Here is a 15,898-nt window from a genome sequence, read left to right on the forward strand (position 1 = left end):
TAAGATACACACTGCAATCAGTTGAATGAGCAGCAAGAAAAAACTGCTCAAGATCTTTAGTCAGGAAATACCTGTCTCGGAGGCAGATCTCACCATCAGGACTATTTAAAGAAATCCAAAATGGTGAGAAAGTTCCAAACTGCATCACTATTACTAGTATTGGAAGGTATTGTTGCTTGGTGACAGAGGGGAATCAGATCGTGTTTAAAATCAGATCATGTTTAAAATGCCATCTGGAACATATGTTTTTTTTCTGTATTAAGTCATTTCATCATTTGCAGCTAGTTCTATTACATATTTCAGGCATCTAGGATTAAGAAAGAAATTGAGATTGTGGCAGTTCCAGTGGAAGCAGAAAGAAGTTTTCAACTGGATAACAATAAAGCCTTAGCAGTTCTGAAAGTAATGCCCAATGTCTCAATCTGACTGCTCCTCCACCACAAGTGCTGTCATCTGTGCGGTGTATCTACTGATGGTTTTAAACTACTGGAACAACATGCCTACAGAACGAGCAGTTTTGCCACCACTGAATACCTTCTGATTTACACACATACTCTTCCATCAGCTGTATATTCACCAGATGTAAGAATCAGTACTGAAGTTTCGCTGACTGCGACATCCAGGAGGCAAGACAAACAGTAACAGTCTCTTCTTGCCTAAGAACACCTCTGAGTCTGCACGATCTTTAAATAATCTGCTACTCACTAAACATATTTCAGAAAACAAACCTTAATAGATTTTTCTCCAAAGTTTTCTTGCAGTTTTTCCAAACAAGTTAATCTCAACTTAAAACCAGTTCATATGAGATGTCTAGGAAATTTTGGCTTATGACATCAGTCCTAGCAGTAGAAGTGATTTGCTGCACACTTCAGCAGGAAAAGAACTTTAATAGGAAAAATGTTGGAAAATAGACACCTGACAGGAAAACTGCACATAAAAAGAATCAAATGATCTCCTGAAAAGACAGAAATTGAAAAATATGGTAAATATACTGCTGCCACTTGCCAACAGGCAATAGTCAATTAAACCTACCTCAACATAACGTCTGCTGCTAAGAAATATTTTCCAGGCTATAAAGCTGGTGAAGGCAGCATATTACAGACTGCTACACATATTGCTGATAATTTTCTTTGTGAGAATCCCAAAAGATCCTCAACAGCACTGCCTACACATAGATGTCCAAGCTTGGTGTTTTACTAGAATCAAAGACTGGCAAAATCACAGAAGTACTTCACTTGTGCCAAAGAAAACCCTTCAGAGGGAGATGTAGTTTCAGTTGTGTTTTCACACTCTCCTCTTGCTCAAACCCAATCATGATTTCCTGTAAGCCTGCTCTGTGGAAATGTCAAGTTCACTAGTCATGCACTCTAAGAGACTTCCATGCCACTTTCAGGTTGAACAGTGCTCTGGACAAATAGCTCTGCAGCCTTTTAGGGTACCTCTGGAAGTTTTGTTTTTCAATCCTAGGCAAAGTAAAATCAAACAATGCCAAGCCAATGCACCATGTACTTACGTTATTCAGTGTACTGGTTACTTCCCATCCCGTTTTTGCTGCCAGGTATGTCAGTGTAGCTATATTCCTGTAACTCATATATGCCTGAAATTTAAAATACATTTCCTATATATATATATATTCAAATGAATGGTAAAGGTACAATACACATTCCAGAAATTTTTTTTCATCATTACCCTTGAACTGCAAAAAAATGTACACTTTCCCATAAGAGTTTCCCTTCCGGAATACACAGTCCAGCAGTTTCTGAATTAAATACCTTCAGTAGCGAGAATATGCGCTCACATGGCTGATGGCAAAATAACCCTAACTGAACAACTATAAAATACCACTTTGGGCTTCTTCAATTACAAATCACTGCAGTGAAACTGTGACCACCCAAAAGTTAATATAGGTAACCTCTGAGACTGCTAAATTAATGGTTTTGTACATCTTTCTTCTAACTAATTAAAACCTACTGGAGAATTAACCTTCTCATTGCTATCAAGCTGTGGTCTACCATGGCAGTTGCTTTACAAAGCAGGCTCAGAACAGAGAAAGCGCAAACATATCTATTATTTATGCATGACTACACTGGATAGAGCTCTCTTTTAACTCTGTAAAAAGAGAACAGAGCTTCAGAGTCTTTAATGACAGGTTTTAATTCAATACCAAATAAATCTAAGTATCTCATTTTTAGCAGTGACTGCATAGTTATGTTTATTGTCTTGCAGAAAACAAATGCTGTGCAATATTAAGATTCCATACACAGAGATTCCACTGTTAATAGCAAATCACCTCCCGGATTATAATTCTCAATTATTTATCTACTTCGAGATGTAATAGAAAAAGATCTCGAAAATATTTCTGGGAGCCACTGAAAATTTAAATGCAATGAAAATTTACCTACAATTCCATGTCGAAACAACATTTTGGGATTGTGCTCAAATTCACCTAAGTTCAGGTTCACCACTTTTTAGTTTACGGCACTGGCAGATTCTATGGCCTTGCATATCCAAGTCAGAAAACACTTACCACTTTAGGCAGAGCATCTAGGAATGAACACATTTTCATCTTTATTTCCCACAGAAGTGAAGTTTACCTTATTTCACTGTTCACCTGTCTGTTTGCATTGCCAGGTCTTTCCCCCAGCTCACTAGACACAACAAAACCCCACAACTTCTGACAGCTTTTTAAAAGAGAGGCACAGTGGGACATAAATCTTCAGGAGACCTGTCTTCATTCCAGCTCTGCTTCTTAAGGGACTATCTGGTAAAAGATTCAATCTTAGAGACACATTTTATGTACAAAACTTACATCAATAGGTAAGAACCTTTTAAGAATAAAAGAAAGCTCATTTTATCACAGGCTTATTGATTCTTCCGCAAATAACACAATACTTTGGTACAGCAGGTACAGTGTGGAAACTGACAGGGTCTGTACAACTTTTTTACACACTCAAAAAGCGTACAGTATTTTATTCAGGTAGAGGGTAGAACACAATCTAAAGATCACCTGGTTGCTTTTCTCCCACAGATCATAAGGTTTGTCTTCTTTAGCAGACAACATGTATTTTCTAAAACAAAGTTAAAAGAAAAAAAGCAGAATGAAACAGTTATTTACACTTTTCATATATATATATATATTATGTGCCCATATCAACCAGTTCTATAGGGTTAAGTGTCTTCCAAATGCTTTACAAATATTTTACCAATTGCCAACTGCAGGACAAGTTTGTGTAACTCCTTTTTTTTTCCCCAAAGAATATGGGGGAGACAAAAATAACCCCAAGAACAAAATACTTATGGGATGAGTAGCCCCTAATAATTTGATACAACTAAGACAGAACAGTCTAGACTGTTAAGCAACATAACAGTTATGTTTGAACAGACTTAAGACTACTTTACAAATTATCGCTTAGTGGACATATGGAAAATGAGTTTCCAAAACCAAATTTTCCCTGTTGTTCAACTGTACCTGGCTAGTCGAATTCTCTTTCGGGCAATAGCTCCATGGTATCGTCGCACACTGTCCTTTAAAAAGTCAAGCAGACAAGGACACATCTGATTATTTTAAGGAACACATGTGCATACAAAACAAACAAAGAAACAGACTAACTAAAAAATATAACAGATGGACAAACCCATGAACGCATTATTATTATATAAAGAACTGTACTATGAGGAACATATGGATGTTGAACTTTCCCCAGATTAACCTGATTCGGTGGTTTACTTTTGACTTGACAACATTCCCTTAAGTTACAAAATCAATCCAATTAAAAAAATCATATCACAGCAGCATACTCCTAGCACTTTGGTCCTGATGCAAGGGCAGCCACACAGTGTACCACAATACATTCTATTCCTTCTAAAATGTGGCACCTAACAAAATAGTCAATCCAACTCACCACCATCTAGTGTTCAAAGCATGCCAGACACATGGAAGAATTTCTGTTTCAGTGCACACTGACCTAGGGCACAGACGTGCCTTGCCTTTCAAGGCAGCAGGTCCTTCCCTTCCCTTACCACTGCTCTGCCAAGAAGTATTTTTTTCTGAAGCATGGAAGTGAGCCAAGAGTAAAAACTGAACCAAACTGCTCAACAGGACTTATCACTCTGAAGGAACTAATACTCTGGAAAAAGCTTTTTGTTTCCTTTAAAGAGCTGACATGCATCTTTTACTAGAGTAAGCAGAATTTCTGGATTAGTGCATCTTAGCCTTTCTTATATACAAACTAATAATTTCAGCTGCCATGTTCAGTCTAATAACCACTGAAGTTTAAACAACCTTGAGCGTATTTTCTATTTTTCCTAGACTTTCCTAGACTTCCTACATTTTGCTTGTTTGACTGTGTGGGAAATGGTATAGATCTTCTTATCTTGATGTTCAATTTGTGGATGCCCCCTCTAAGCCAGGTCTTTTAGGGAAGCACTGTTCTACTGGCACAAGTTAAGGTGCTGTTTTCCCCCTATTTTTTAAAAGAGTACGAGTCAGTCTTTCCTCTGGAAACAGTCCAAGAGTGAAGCAGGAGTGAACCTTATGACTTCACCTAATACACTGGATACCTTGATGTTTAAGAATAGTTTCATTTCTGCCTACACCGCTTTCTAAAAATCTCATTAATTAGAGCATTTAGTTAATGACAGGTGATAACAAATAATTCAAGAACAGTGCTTGTACTGCTCTCACTGCCTCTCTCAAGGAAACACATGCTTCTGTTTCCACACCAAAAAAACTAGAAAGCTTGCCTGTGTCATGAGATTTGATTCCCAAGGTCTTTCTACTAACTCTATTTCTCATCTTTCTTAAGAGTTTCTAAAAATAAGAATTCATTTAACATTTCTAAGCTTTACCAGTTTCTTGCTGTCTGGGCATCTTATACAGTCACTGGAGACTAAAGAAGAAAAGTGGAAAATATGCACAGCAGATACTTCTTCTCTCTTCATTCCCTAACTGCAGAAGTTCTAATGACAACTACCTTCCAATGCACGTCTGTTTTGGATGTCTAAAGTAATAACGATTAATTTTGCAATCAGAGGTAAACACTTCATTTATAGGCTTTGTATGCTGCAAGAAGTATTCCAGAGCCTTATTTAGCCCTTCCTTTCCCAGCAAGTCTACAGCGGCCACTTGTGTGACATGCAGAGTGCTAAGCAGGACCACATAATTCCATGCATACATTCATTCTAGTATAAGGGTAACAGCTGACCTTAGTAATAGGTTTGATTTTGGGGAAAGTGAGCAGCTCGCCTTTGTCATTCACGGAGTTAAAAATGAGATATGCACTGTTAATATGTCGTGCTTGGTTCTTGATCCATTCTTCACAGTTATAAGCCTCGACGCGAACACCAACCTCCACACTGAAATAAGAGCTCAAATTCATCACTGAACTACCACAAGTGATGCAAAAGTAGCTCTAGGATATACTAAGAAGGACTGCTGAACACTTTCCTGTGTTCACAAAGCTGTACTCAAATACTTCCTGCAGGAAACAAATTATTCTGCATGGACAGATGCTTTTCACAGATTATAAAATAAAATAAAATAAAATAAAATAAAATAAAATAAAATAAAATAAAATAATAAAATAAAATAAAATAATAAAATAAAATAAAAGGTGACACTAGACAAATAGAATGAGTAAGAAGAGAATAAATTGAGCTAAATAGCAAAATATAAACACCAGTGAGAAAACTGAGCAAAAATTAGTAGGACAGCATTTATTTTACATTCAGCAGAAGCATACCATGAAGAGGCTACCTTCCTGTACGCACAGACCAAGGGATGAGAGTAGGCCTGAAAAAAGGAATCTGGAGGCTCTGGTGACAGGAAAGTAAATGTGGGCCAGCAGTGTGTCCTGGCAGTCAAAAGGGCAAACTGTATGCTGGGGTGGAACATGCACATACATAACCACATATTTATAGATACATCTTTCTAAGTTCCATTTGCAAAATACTTCATTCAGTAAGGCAAAGTCAACTACCAGATAAAAATCTGAAGCATGCAGTTAGGTAGGTGATGGAGAATTCAAGGAATAAGTATATGAAGAGGTTTACCTATTTTGAAATGTATTGTTCACAACTGCATTGAAGACAAGGCGGTCACCCACAACAGATGGACCCCAGAATTTAAACATACTGACAGATTTCAAGATGGGATATGAATGACAAAGGCGACTGAAAAAGAAAAAAAAGAGGCAGAGAGCAAATTATCCAGTCACATTAAAGAACCACCTTTGTTAAGTCTGAAGTCAGCAGCGATTAAAGTATACATCATAACTCACCAAAATACAACTCACCAATATAAGTTAAAGTGTTCAGCTCCAACAGCATTTAATTCAAGCTTCAAACATAATACTACTACTTATATCACACTGTTTCATTTTCAACACTTTACAAACACTAATTAATTCTCACTGTTTCTTATTACTTTATTTTGGTACCAGACCATGAATACCTTGCCTTCTGAGCAACCACATACCTCACAAATAGTTTCATTAACTTCTGCATTACTGCATGGGGAGTAGGATGATGCTCAATATGCAAAAATGCTAAATCATAAAGCCTTTAGGCAATGCAAGAAACCTGAACAGAATTGATGACCTACTCTTGTCAATACACTTTGGTTTTTTGTCAAATGTTTTCTGCTCATTTTATATAAATGAGAATAAAAAGCTACTAATAAAACCAAATGCACATATATGGTTTTAATTAGCACACACAGTGGGATAGCAAGATGTTGATTCAATTCCTTACCAGTACAGAAACCCCAAACTGTTCAGTTAAATAACAATAATAAAAATTGATTCTCTTTTCTGTGTCCAGTTCTATAGAGCTCTCTTCTTATGTCAGACTTGATACACACTGTATTCAACTACATGCTGTCAGGTTAAGGTGAGTTGTTTTGTTCATTTTTTTCAAACTGCCTGTGACATTTTATGGTAGAATTTTTCTGTTCTAGTATTGAAGACTGTACTCTTTACATGAGCGCATAAGCACAGCTGCTCTTTGAATGAGGGCACCGGTGGAACAGATACCTATCGAACCAAGCTACACTGCTAGAATAGCTTTGCCACACTGTGTCATTCACACTAAGGAATTCCAACAACCTAACACTTCCCTGACACATCAGAAAAAAGTCTGCAGTATGGATAATGCAGGTCGCAGCTGGAGTACTATGTCCAGTTCTGGTCTCCACAGCATAAAAAAGATGCAGATGGATTGCAAAGGGTCCAAAAGAGGAGCACAAAGATGATCAAAGAACTGGAGAATCTATCCAGTGAGAAAGGACTGAAAAAATTAAATCTCTTCACCCTACAGAAGGCTGAGAGGGGAACCTCACCACAGCATTCCAGCACTTACAATACAGCTACCAAAGTGACAGAGGTTCTCTTACAAGGAGCCATACTGATAAGACAAGGGGCAACAGATCTAAGTTGTACTGGGGGAGTTTTTGTCTTTATAAAATAAACAATTTTTTTTGCAACAAGAATAATCACTGCAACAACTTCCTCAGGGATATGGTGACCTCCATCACCAGAGGCTTTCAAGATGTAATTTGGGCTCAGCACTCGATAACCTCATCTAAGCTACCTTTTCCCATAACAGCTAGGATCTGATGATCTTTTGAGGACCCCCCAACCTGGAATGCTGCATGATTCTACTGAGTTTAAGAGTTTGTGGAATTTAAGGGCAAAGGTGGGGGAAGGAGAGTCTAGTTTGCAAGCACTCTGGAATAGGCAAAGTTTTGGTTTCTTCAGCAGTTCTAAGTGTAGTAAAGACCCCACTCTTGGCAGATGTTATTTTGTAGCACACGAACACTATACATGAATGTCACTCATTTTCACACTCTGCTCAATTCCCATGTATGTGTGCAAAACTTTTCAATTAAGAACTGCAGATGCACATCTGAGACAAGATTTCCATTGTGCAGTTTTTATGCTTGAGAATACAGTTTTGTACCATTCCTAGCTTTTAACTCAATTCCACTCTGGAAGCTAACACTGTAGAAGCTAATGTTCCAGTATGGTTAAACGCACACAATTATCTGTTGCTAATTAACTGACTGGTACATCTTTTTAATAGGCTAAGACATTCAAATGACTTTGTAATTTCATTAAGAATAACTTGATATTCTGATTTAAAACATTCAATAGTTATCTCATTTAGAAAGTTCACAATAAGGCTGCAAATATAGTATTACTCTGTAATTGATAACAAAAAAAGTAATAAACAGAAATTCGGCCTAAATATGCTGTTTTTCCAGGAAAGCTATGGCCTGAATACTTCTGGAAGTTTAAGACATACAAGTGACTAATCTGGCTCAAACTAGTATTTGGATGGCTTTACTACTATCTGTAAGATTTTCATCTATCATCCAGGCAAAAAAGAGGGAGGAGAAGGTAAGTAACCTTTCAAAAGTCCCTACAAATTTACTTTTTCAAGTGTTAGTCCTCCTGCTCCATTTCTCTGTCAAAATCTGTGGCCACAGCAACTCCTAACTGGCACCTTCAAAGGTCACATCTAATTACAAGTGGCCTCAGAAAAGGTTTATAGGAAAACTAGCTGCTTCTCAAGCAGAAATTACAGTATCACTGTTTTCAACTATCCTTTGTCATCAGTTATTAATCTTGAAATTTTCAACACAACAAAGCATGTTTGACATTAATTATTCCAATGAAAATATTTTCAGTACTTGCTTTGCTGATGTTTCCCTTCACTTTATGATTCTCAGTAGGTCAAACTTACCAAATGAAAACAAGTAAGCATTTTGGGTCAAATTCTGGTACAAATCTGAAGCCTTTGAAGCCAATGAAATTGCACAACAGTAGGTAAGGTCAGTGCATTCTCATGTTAATAAAACAAGCAGTTCTAACTAAGGAAAGCATGTAGGTTGCTCCAAAAGTAGGGTCTCCTATTTATTTCCAGGGAAACTACAACAGATACAAACAGTACAACACTACTTGATAGAGAAAATTCTCAGTTACAAAACACCATTTCTCAACATAGTCAACATGCATTTTCAACAGTGAGTGCATGCAGCACTCAGAACAATCTGCATAGGCATCTGGTACATGGTCTGACCTTCACGTTGCTGTCACCACTGCTGAAAGGCACCACCCACCTCCCACACTGTGCTCAAATCCACCAGCTGGTTTCAATAAATGCTCAGAAAATGTCAATAAATGTCAGTGGGAGTCATTTTTTTCCACATGGAGGAATTCACTTATACACTTTTACTTCATATGCACTTCCATGTCAGATGCTCCTCTGCTGCCTGTCTGTCGCACAGAAACAAAATGTAACAGTATTGACAGGAAGATTCAACATCTACTGCCATACCACCAACCTCTGTCTCTGGTGACATGGGCCAACATAACGAAATACAAGACATTACTTTCAGAGTAATGCCTTCATAGATTCCTATCAGTACAACTACTGTCTCCAAGTCAGAAACACATGAATAATGAATGGGAAAGTAATTTAATTATTAAAGTTAAAAAACAAAAACAAATCTAACATCCCTGCAGTGAAATAGGTCACTTGGTATGCAAGAAGAATTGAAACTGCAATTCAAGTGTTGCTTACAAAGAAGCTCTGTATATTGTCCAAGAACAAGGAGGAAGATAAACAGTTCAAATTCAGACAAGAAGAATTTAATGACAATATGCCCAGGCCATAATGATAAGCAGAGCTAGACAGTGTCACAAAAATATTTTGTACTTACTATCTCAACATGTCAAAGCAAATTACACTACTAAAAATATCAGAACCCACAGGATGTGGGACTCAAAGGGGCTGAAAGGCTAGGCGACTTGTGGGGGTTAAACATCCATTCATCATTCATCATCAATAAAAAAGAACGTGGTTCTTCTGATTCTTCGTCCCTGACTTATTCCTTCCTCTGGTATAAGGATTTGCAGACCACCATTTAAGTCTCATTTAAGACCACCATAAGAAATCTCTCTATTTTTGGCTATCCACTGATAATGAGCCTGTATTAGTTTTATTATGACTTAACGACTGCCACTGCTTTTAAAACACTGCACCAACCAAAAGGAGGGTGGATTCTATTCCTATTCCTAATGCTGACTTTCTGCAGGGAGTTTCAGGCAAATACAGCCTCTTTCGCCTTCGGGCCTGCATGTGTTACAGAATGAACAAAACATGACTCCAACAGTAGTGTGGCATGCTGTGGTAAATGTACCACATAAACTGCTTAAAGACCTCCTGCAATCTTAAGAAGAAAAGGCAAGAAGATTTGGATCTGCTTTTTTCACGTAATAAATCCCACTGAAACCCTAAATATCAAATTGGAGGAATACATCCACTTAGAAACATATACGAAGACTATGATGAAGAAAGTACCTTGCTGAAATACTTGCCACTGTCTCCATCCAAGCCATGATCTGACCACCAAAAGTGTTTCCATGATGGTTTGCATGAGGAGGTTGGACAAGCTCAATACTTTGTACATGAGTAAGGTCAGCTGAAATCGCATGTTCCTCTTCAAAAGTTTCTGAAATATAGGAGCAATGTATCATGAATTATTTCAGCTATTACCTCTGATAGCCAAAAGGAAAATATTCCCAGTTACTGAAGTGTGCCATTTGCCTCAGATACACTCAAAAGGAAAAATGAAAAAGGAATACAGGGGAAAACCTCTGTTCTTTTCAAGGGCAGAAAGACAGTGATGATTTGTTCTGTTCTACCATGCTAACTAGAGGTGGTGGATGGTGCAGCCCTAGGTATGTGACTATGACGCTGCGATCCTTCCTTCCCAGGCTATCTTCTCTGAAGATGCTGCATCAGAAGTAATAACTGTGAGGCTTGGTTAGTTGAGAACACATGCAGCCAACTGTCAGAGTCTGTGCTTGCATTATTCATGGTTGCTATGCATAACTTCTAATGGATATTGTTAAAACTATTTATCACTTGTTCAAATGCTTTCCACAGACTTTGACCACCATGTATGATAGGCATCTGTGCAAATGTGTCTAATTAAGTTGGAGTATTGCATGATTAGTTCATAACCTGCTGCTTACAAATTTTTCATTATTAGAAATATAGAAGGCATAAAATAAGGATACAAATACTTATCTGAATTAATAACAACCTTCTGTTATTCAAGCATTTCCAATTCCACTTTCAAGTGACTAGTCACCTTGCTTTTTCAGTTACATTTTTAAAGAATGCTTTTAGGCAGGAGACGATGTCAGTAATTTACTAAGTGCACATCCATAATACTTGCTACTTGACCTGAACTGTACTTTTGAATTTTGCCCTAATTAACTGGCTTTATGATTATATAACTGCATAGACACATTTGACTAACCTGAACTTTGGAACTGCTTAAGTTGTTTCACAACACCTACTCAGAAAACAAACGTCACTTTCTGAATATGCTACATGGAAGCATCTAATGCAGTATTTTCTTCTCTGTTTCTCCTGTTATGCTCACTCTGCCTCCTGAAGTAGGTGAATTTGTGCTTACCATTGTAAGGCCCTTCCAGGAAATTTCTAGGCAAGGCAAGGCAAAAACAGCATCTCTGATCTGTCTTTCATGGGATTGAGCCACTTTCTATGAGGCAATTATCAAGACACAAACACTTTTTTTTCTGTATTAGTCTCTACACGATCTTATTAAATGAAGACTATAACTTGATAAAGATACATGCTGACCATTGTTTTTATGTAGTTACAGTTTAGAATTTCAAAATATGAGCAGATTTCTTAAAAATTTGTTAGTAATTTCCTTCATGGCCTTTTACAGCAACTTTGGAGTACAGCTGCCTTTAAGAAAAGCTATTTCTACCAGAAATAAATATCAACTTGTTTCTTGTCTGAAATTTTCTAGCTTGGTCCTGAGGAGTTTAATTTTTTTTAACCTGTTAACAATCACATAATGAAGAAATGTCTGCATGTTGGAAATACCTCTCAGCAGGAACACAGTTCTCAGTGCTTTCTTCCACAGTCATAGCCATGAAAAGACTTTATCCTTTTTATTACCTTATAACTAGTCCTATAGGACCTTATTACTGTATTGCAAAGTTCTGCACAAACTGTTAAACCTTACACATAATCTATAAGAAAATCTGCATTTCACACCTATTCAACATGTGCTTAGCCTTTGGTCCTTTGCATTTTAAATCTGGAATTTCTGAAAGCAATACTATTATATTAGTGCAACTATCCAACACAGCATCACAAATCTGGCACACTCTTTGCAATCTGACACCACCACCTCAAGAAGCTATATTCAGATGTTTGAACTGCTCTATAAGTTGTTTAGTTATTTATTCCATGCTCTGTACTGACCACAGTAGTCACCTTCTTTATTACTCTCCTGCATTAGGTTCTGAAAAACCTCTTGATAGCCCAGTCGGATTCTTTTCCTTTCAGTAGCCAGGGCATGCTCCAGATGGTCTTCTGCAGACAAAAGCTTTACAGGTTCTAATTCAATCTATACAAATTTAAAAAAAAATAAAATAAAAAAAAGGCTCTTGATTCTACAATCATACTATGCACTTCGAACTCAAAATACCATCAGCATTTTCCATAATCTTTTGTTATCAACTGTCGAAGATGACACATCTGATTAATACAAACAAGAACAGAGCCAAAGTTCAAGGGATACTGCATTATCTTTTCAGAGTCATTTGTCAAAACCCAATGACATTCTTTTAGCTTTTACATGTACTTATCTATGATAACACATGCAATATAAATAAACAAGCATACAAACAAATACATAAAAAAAAAAAAAAAGACCTTAATATATATTACTTGTGTGATTTATTTACAATATCAGGCTCCAGAAACCTAAAAAGAATGCACAGGCTCTGTAACACAGACAATACCAATATTCTGCATCACACAGTAGTGCTGCCATTATTTCTCAATCTTAAGAGTCTTTACTCAAAATGCTTTTTTAGTTTTCTTGTCTCATCTCTGATTTTACTCGAGAGCTTCCTCACCTTTTCCAAATGTCTCAGCTGAAAGATGGTGAATGTATGCTGTTGCTCTCTGCACAGCTTTGGCAACAATTGCTCAGGAAAAAAGGGTTTGAAAAGAATGTTCTTTAATTTCCCCAAGACCTTAATTTCCAATGGAATTAGAACTGAAGTCTTAAATTCTCTCTGGCAGTCCTGTCTTAAACCTAGTCGTAGTTAATCATCACCAACTTAATCCTGAAATAACCCTCCTGGAAATTTGGGCAAAAGGTAAATTGGTTAATGCCATGGCTATGATATCAAATGTTTAATAAACAATCTTTACTTCATAACATTTCAGTGCCCTCAGATTAACCAATTTAGCTGTTAATCTTTCAGAGGTAAACTGAGCTTTAGTTTTGGTAAAAGTGCTCTGAACTGTTTCTTCAGCAAGCTGTCATGTATTGTTGCAAAAAAGAAAAGAAGTAGCTGGGGTCCTGTGTGATCAGGTGGGTGGCAAAGATGCCAATGGCAGTGGTTGGAACTGGGTGGGCTTTAGGTCCCTTCCAACCTAAGTCATCCTGTGATTCTGTGATTCTATGATTCTGTGACTACTCTCTACCAATCTCCAGTCAATATTTTAAAAAGGCAGATGCATTTTTATAACGCATTAAGAGACAAGAAAATAAAAAATGAAATATGATTCTAGCAATTTGTGTTATAAAGAAGACTACCTACAAAGGAGTTTATTAAGAAGATCTGGTGAGTATACAGCCTCTCTCACAGGAAAATATTAGAAGAACAGTGGCTGCTGAGCACAGCAATGGGAAACAGGCCGAACAGTACCATGACTGACTACTGAACATGTCCAGGGGGCTAGACACTGAGGAGAATAAACAACAGTGGCATGAATGCTATTTTACATAAATGCTTAATAATTAATTTACACTGGAAGACAGCTTAAAAAATTTCTTCTATCTGAATAGTGGTGACTTTGAACAATCTCTTCAAAAGAGGTGAAGAATGAAAAAGAAAAAAAAAATACATGAACTCCCCCAATCCCTCTCATGTATGTAAATCAATTTCTGAAAAGGAGAGAGATGGTGCAGACTCAAAGGAATATTTCTTCCATGCATACGTCTGTCAACACTGAGCCCTTATAATGGCACCAGTTCTACTACTAGTAAATGTGCAACAAAAAGTGGAAAAAATTATAAAAAGCTAAGAATTTCAGATGTTGTAGTTGTGGAAAAAGCACTTTCTTTATTGTCAAGACTTTATGCTGCTTTTCTACTATTAAACAGAATAAGCTCTTATCTGTGTTTTCCCATGTTTCACAATATAAAATTTGGAATATCTCAGAGAAACCTGGTCCCAACTTCAACCACAGAACAAAACAAAAAGAATACCTTTTCAGGACCAACTGGCTTGACTACATATGTTGCATATGCCACACTCACAATTTTTTCAACATTAGTCAAAACATCCTGCACTGTAACGTTGATGCCAACCTACAGGGAAGGAGGTAGTAAGACAAGGGGACAAAAAAAGTAATTACACCACTGTCAGATGAATTGAGATAAAGCAACACACTATGTATCAAATTAATCACATCCTGTCTCTTAAACCTAAAGGAAGAACAAAAGTAAAAAGACTGATCTGCTATCACTGATAGAGCTCCAAACGTTTAAGAATATCAGTATTCTCTGACCCCTGAAAAGTTTTTAGTATATGGATGCTTCCTATAAGTTACAGGGTAAAACAAAAAGCAGGACAGACATTTAGTTTATGGATATCTAATTACCTGTATATCGTTTGGAGTCCTCATTCAAATCTACCACATGTATGAAAAATCAAATCTTTATAAACATGCAGAACACTTGAAGAAATTCATTTGAACCTCTGAAAAAGGCCTGATGTGCATCAAACTTTCTCATGTTTTATTTTTAAACTGTGTTTTAAATTATTCTTCTAGAATATGCATAATTCCCATTGATATTAAGAAACACTGGACTTGGGCAGAAGTCAGAAAAAAGTATCCCTTAGCCTGAATTCTCATTTCAAATGATTGGACAGTGCATTGTTATAATATGAACAACATGCACTCCACTGAGAAAAATACTCCCATATCATAAGTTTCAAATACATTTACAACTCCACGTATTCAGTAGACCCTGGCTTTGATCCAAAGACTCCTTTGAGGCTAATAGTTTAGGACTAGACTAACACCATCTATACCATCCTGTCCATAATATTTGCCAAATATTCTAAGTCTTCAGGGCTTAGTTTCTACTTTGACATGGATTATTTAACAGCCAACACGGAATTATAGTAGTCATTATGAAACTAGAGTTTGATTAAGCAGTGCTGTTTTTTTTTAGATCTGTAGAAAGCACCTTCTGAAACTAGTAAGACTGGGCTCTTGTATCCCTCCTCCCATCTCTCTTCTCTGTACTTGAAGCATCATTATGTGGTAATACAAGTGGTAAGCTCTTACCTCCATGCTGGTTTTGAATGCTCTGTTCACCTTTGCTTTGATGGTAATAACTTGTCCAACCCTGTTAAGAAGAGTAAAATCTTCTTATGGTTAATAATGGTTTACAAGTCCCTTCCTCTATAGGTATCCATAATAGTAGAGAAGAAAATCTCTGGATGAAACTGTCACTAGCTGTGATCAGTTTGTACCTTCTACTGGGCAGCACAAATGCAGTGAAAAAAGTTATGCACAATTATTTGTAAGTCAGGCTTCAATCATACTCAACATCATGCTCAATAATGATTTCAGTCACTCAGAAAACTGCGTAAACTTATCAATCAGTATCCTTGGTATGCTCACCACCCAAGTCCTTAATACTAGATTCTGCTTTTGCTCAAAGGCATATCTTGCCACAAAAGTTACACCAAGTTACTGAGTATATCTAACTGCAAAACTGCATGGGATATGTTCTATACACATTCTCTAGCATACACAT

General features: G+C 36.9%; 1 protein-coding gene across 1 annotated transcript in view; it reads right to left on the bottom strand.

Annotated features, from left to right (window-relative positions):
• Positions 1 to 15,898, bottom strand: part of ACOT12 (acyl-CoA thioesterase 12) — a gene marked incomplete at both ends in the record, with an annotated part of 29,060 nt that overhangs the window by 6,578 nt on the left and 6,584 nt on the right. Inside the window, 9 exons of the mRNA XM_079548885.1 lie at positions 1,514 to 1,597; positions 3,008 to 3,068; positions 3,470 to 3,525; positions 5,205 to 5,355; positions 6,052 to 6,171; positions 10,363 to 10,513; positions 12,325 to 12,457; positions 14,336 to 14,437; positions 15,424 to 15,484. Of these exons, the coding sequence (XP_079405011.1) occupies positions 1,514 to 1,597; positions 3,008 to 3,068; positions 3,470 to 3,525; positions 5,205 to 5,355; positions 6,052 to 6,171; positions 10,363 to 10,513; positions 12,325 to 12,457; positions 14,336 to 14,437; positions 15,424 to 15,484 (919 nt within the window). The remainder of the gene's footprint in view (positions 1 to 1,513; positions 1,598 to 3,007; positions 3,069 to 3,469; positions 3,526 to 5,204; positions 5,356 to 6,051; positions 6,172 to 10,362; positions 10,514 to 12,324; positions 12,458 to 14,335; positions 14,438 to 15,423; positions 15,485 to 15,898) is intronic.

The sequence above is a fragment of the Tetrao urogallus genome (genome assembly GCF_951394365.1).
Source record: "Tetrao urogallus genome assembly, chromosome: Z".
Classification (NCBI taxonomy): domain Eukaryota; kingdom Metazoa; phylum Chordata; class Aves; order Galliformes; family Phasianidae; genus Tetrao; species Tetrao urogallus.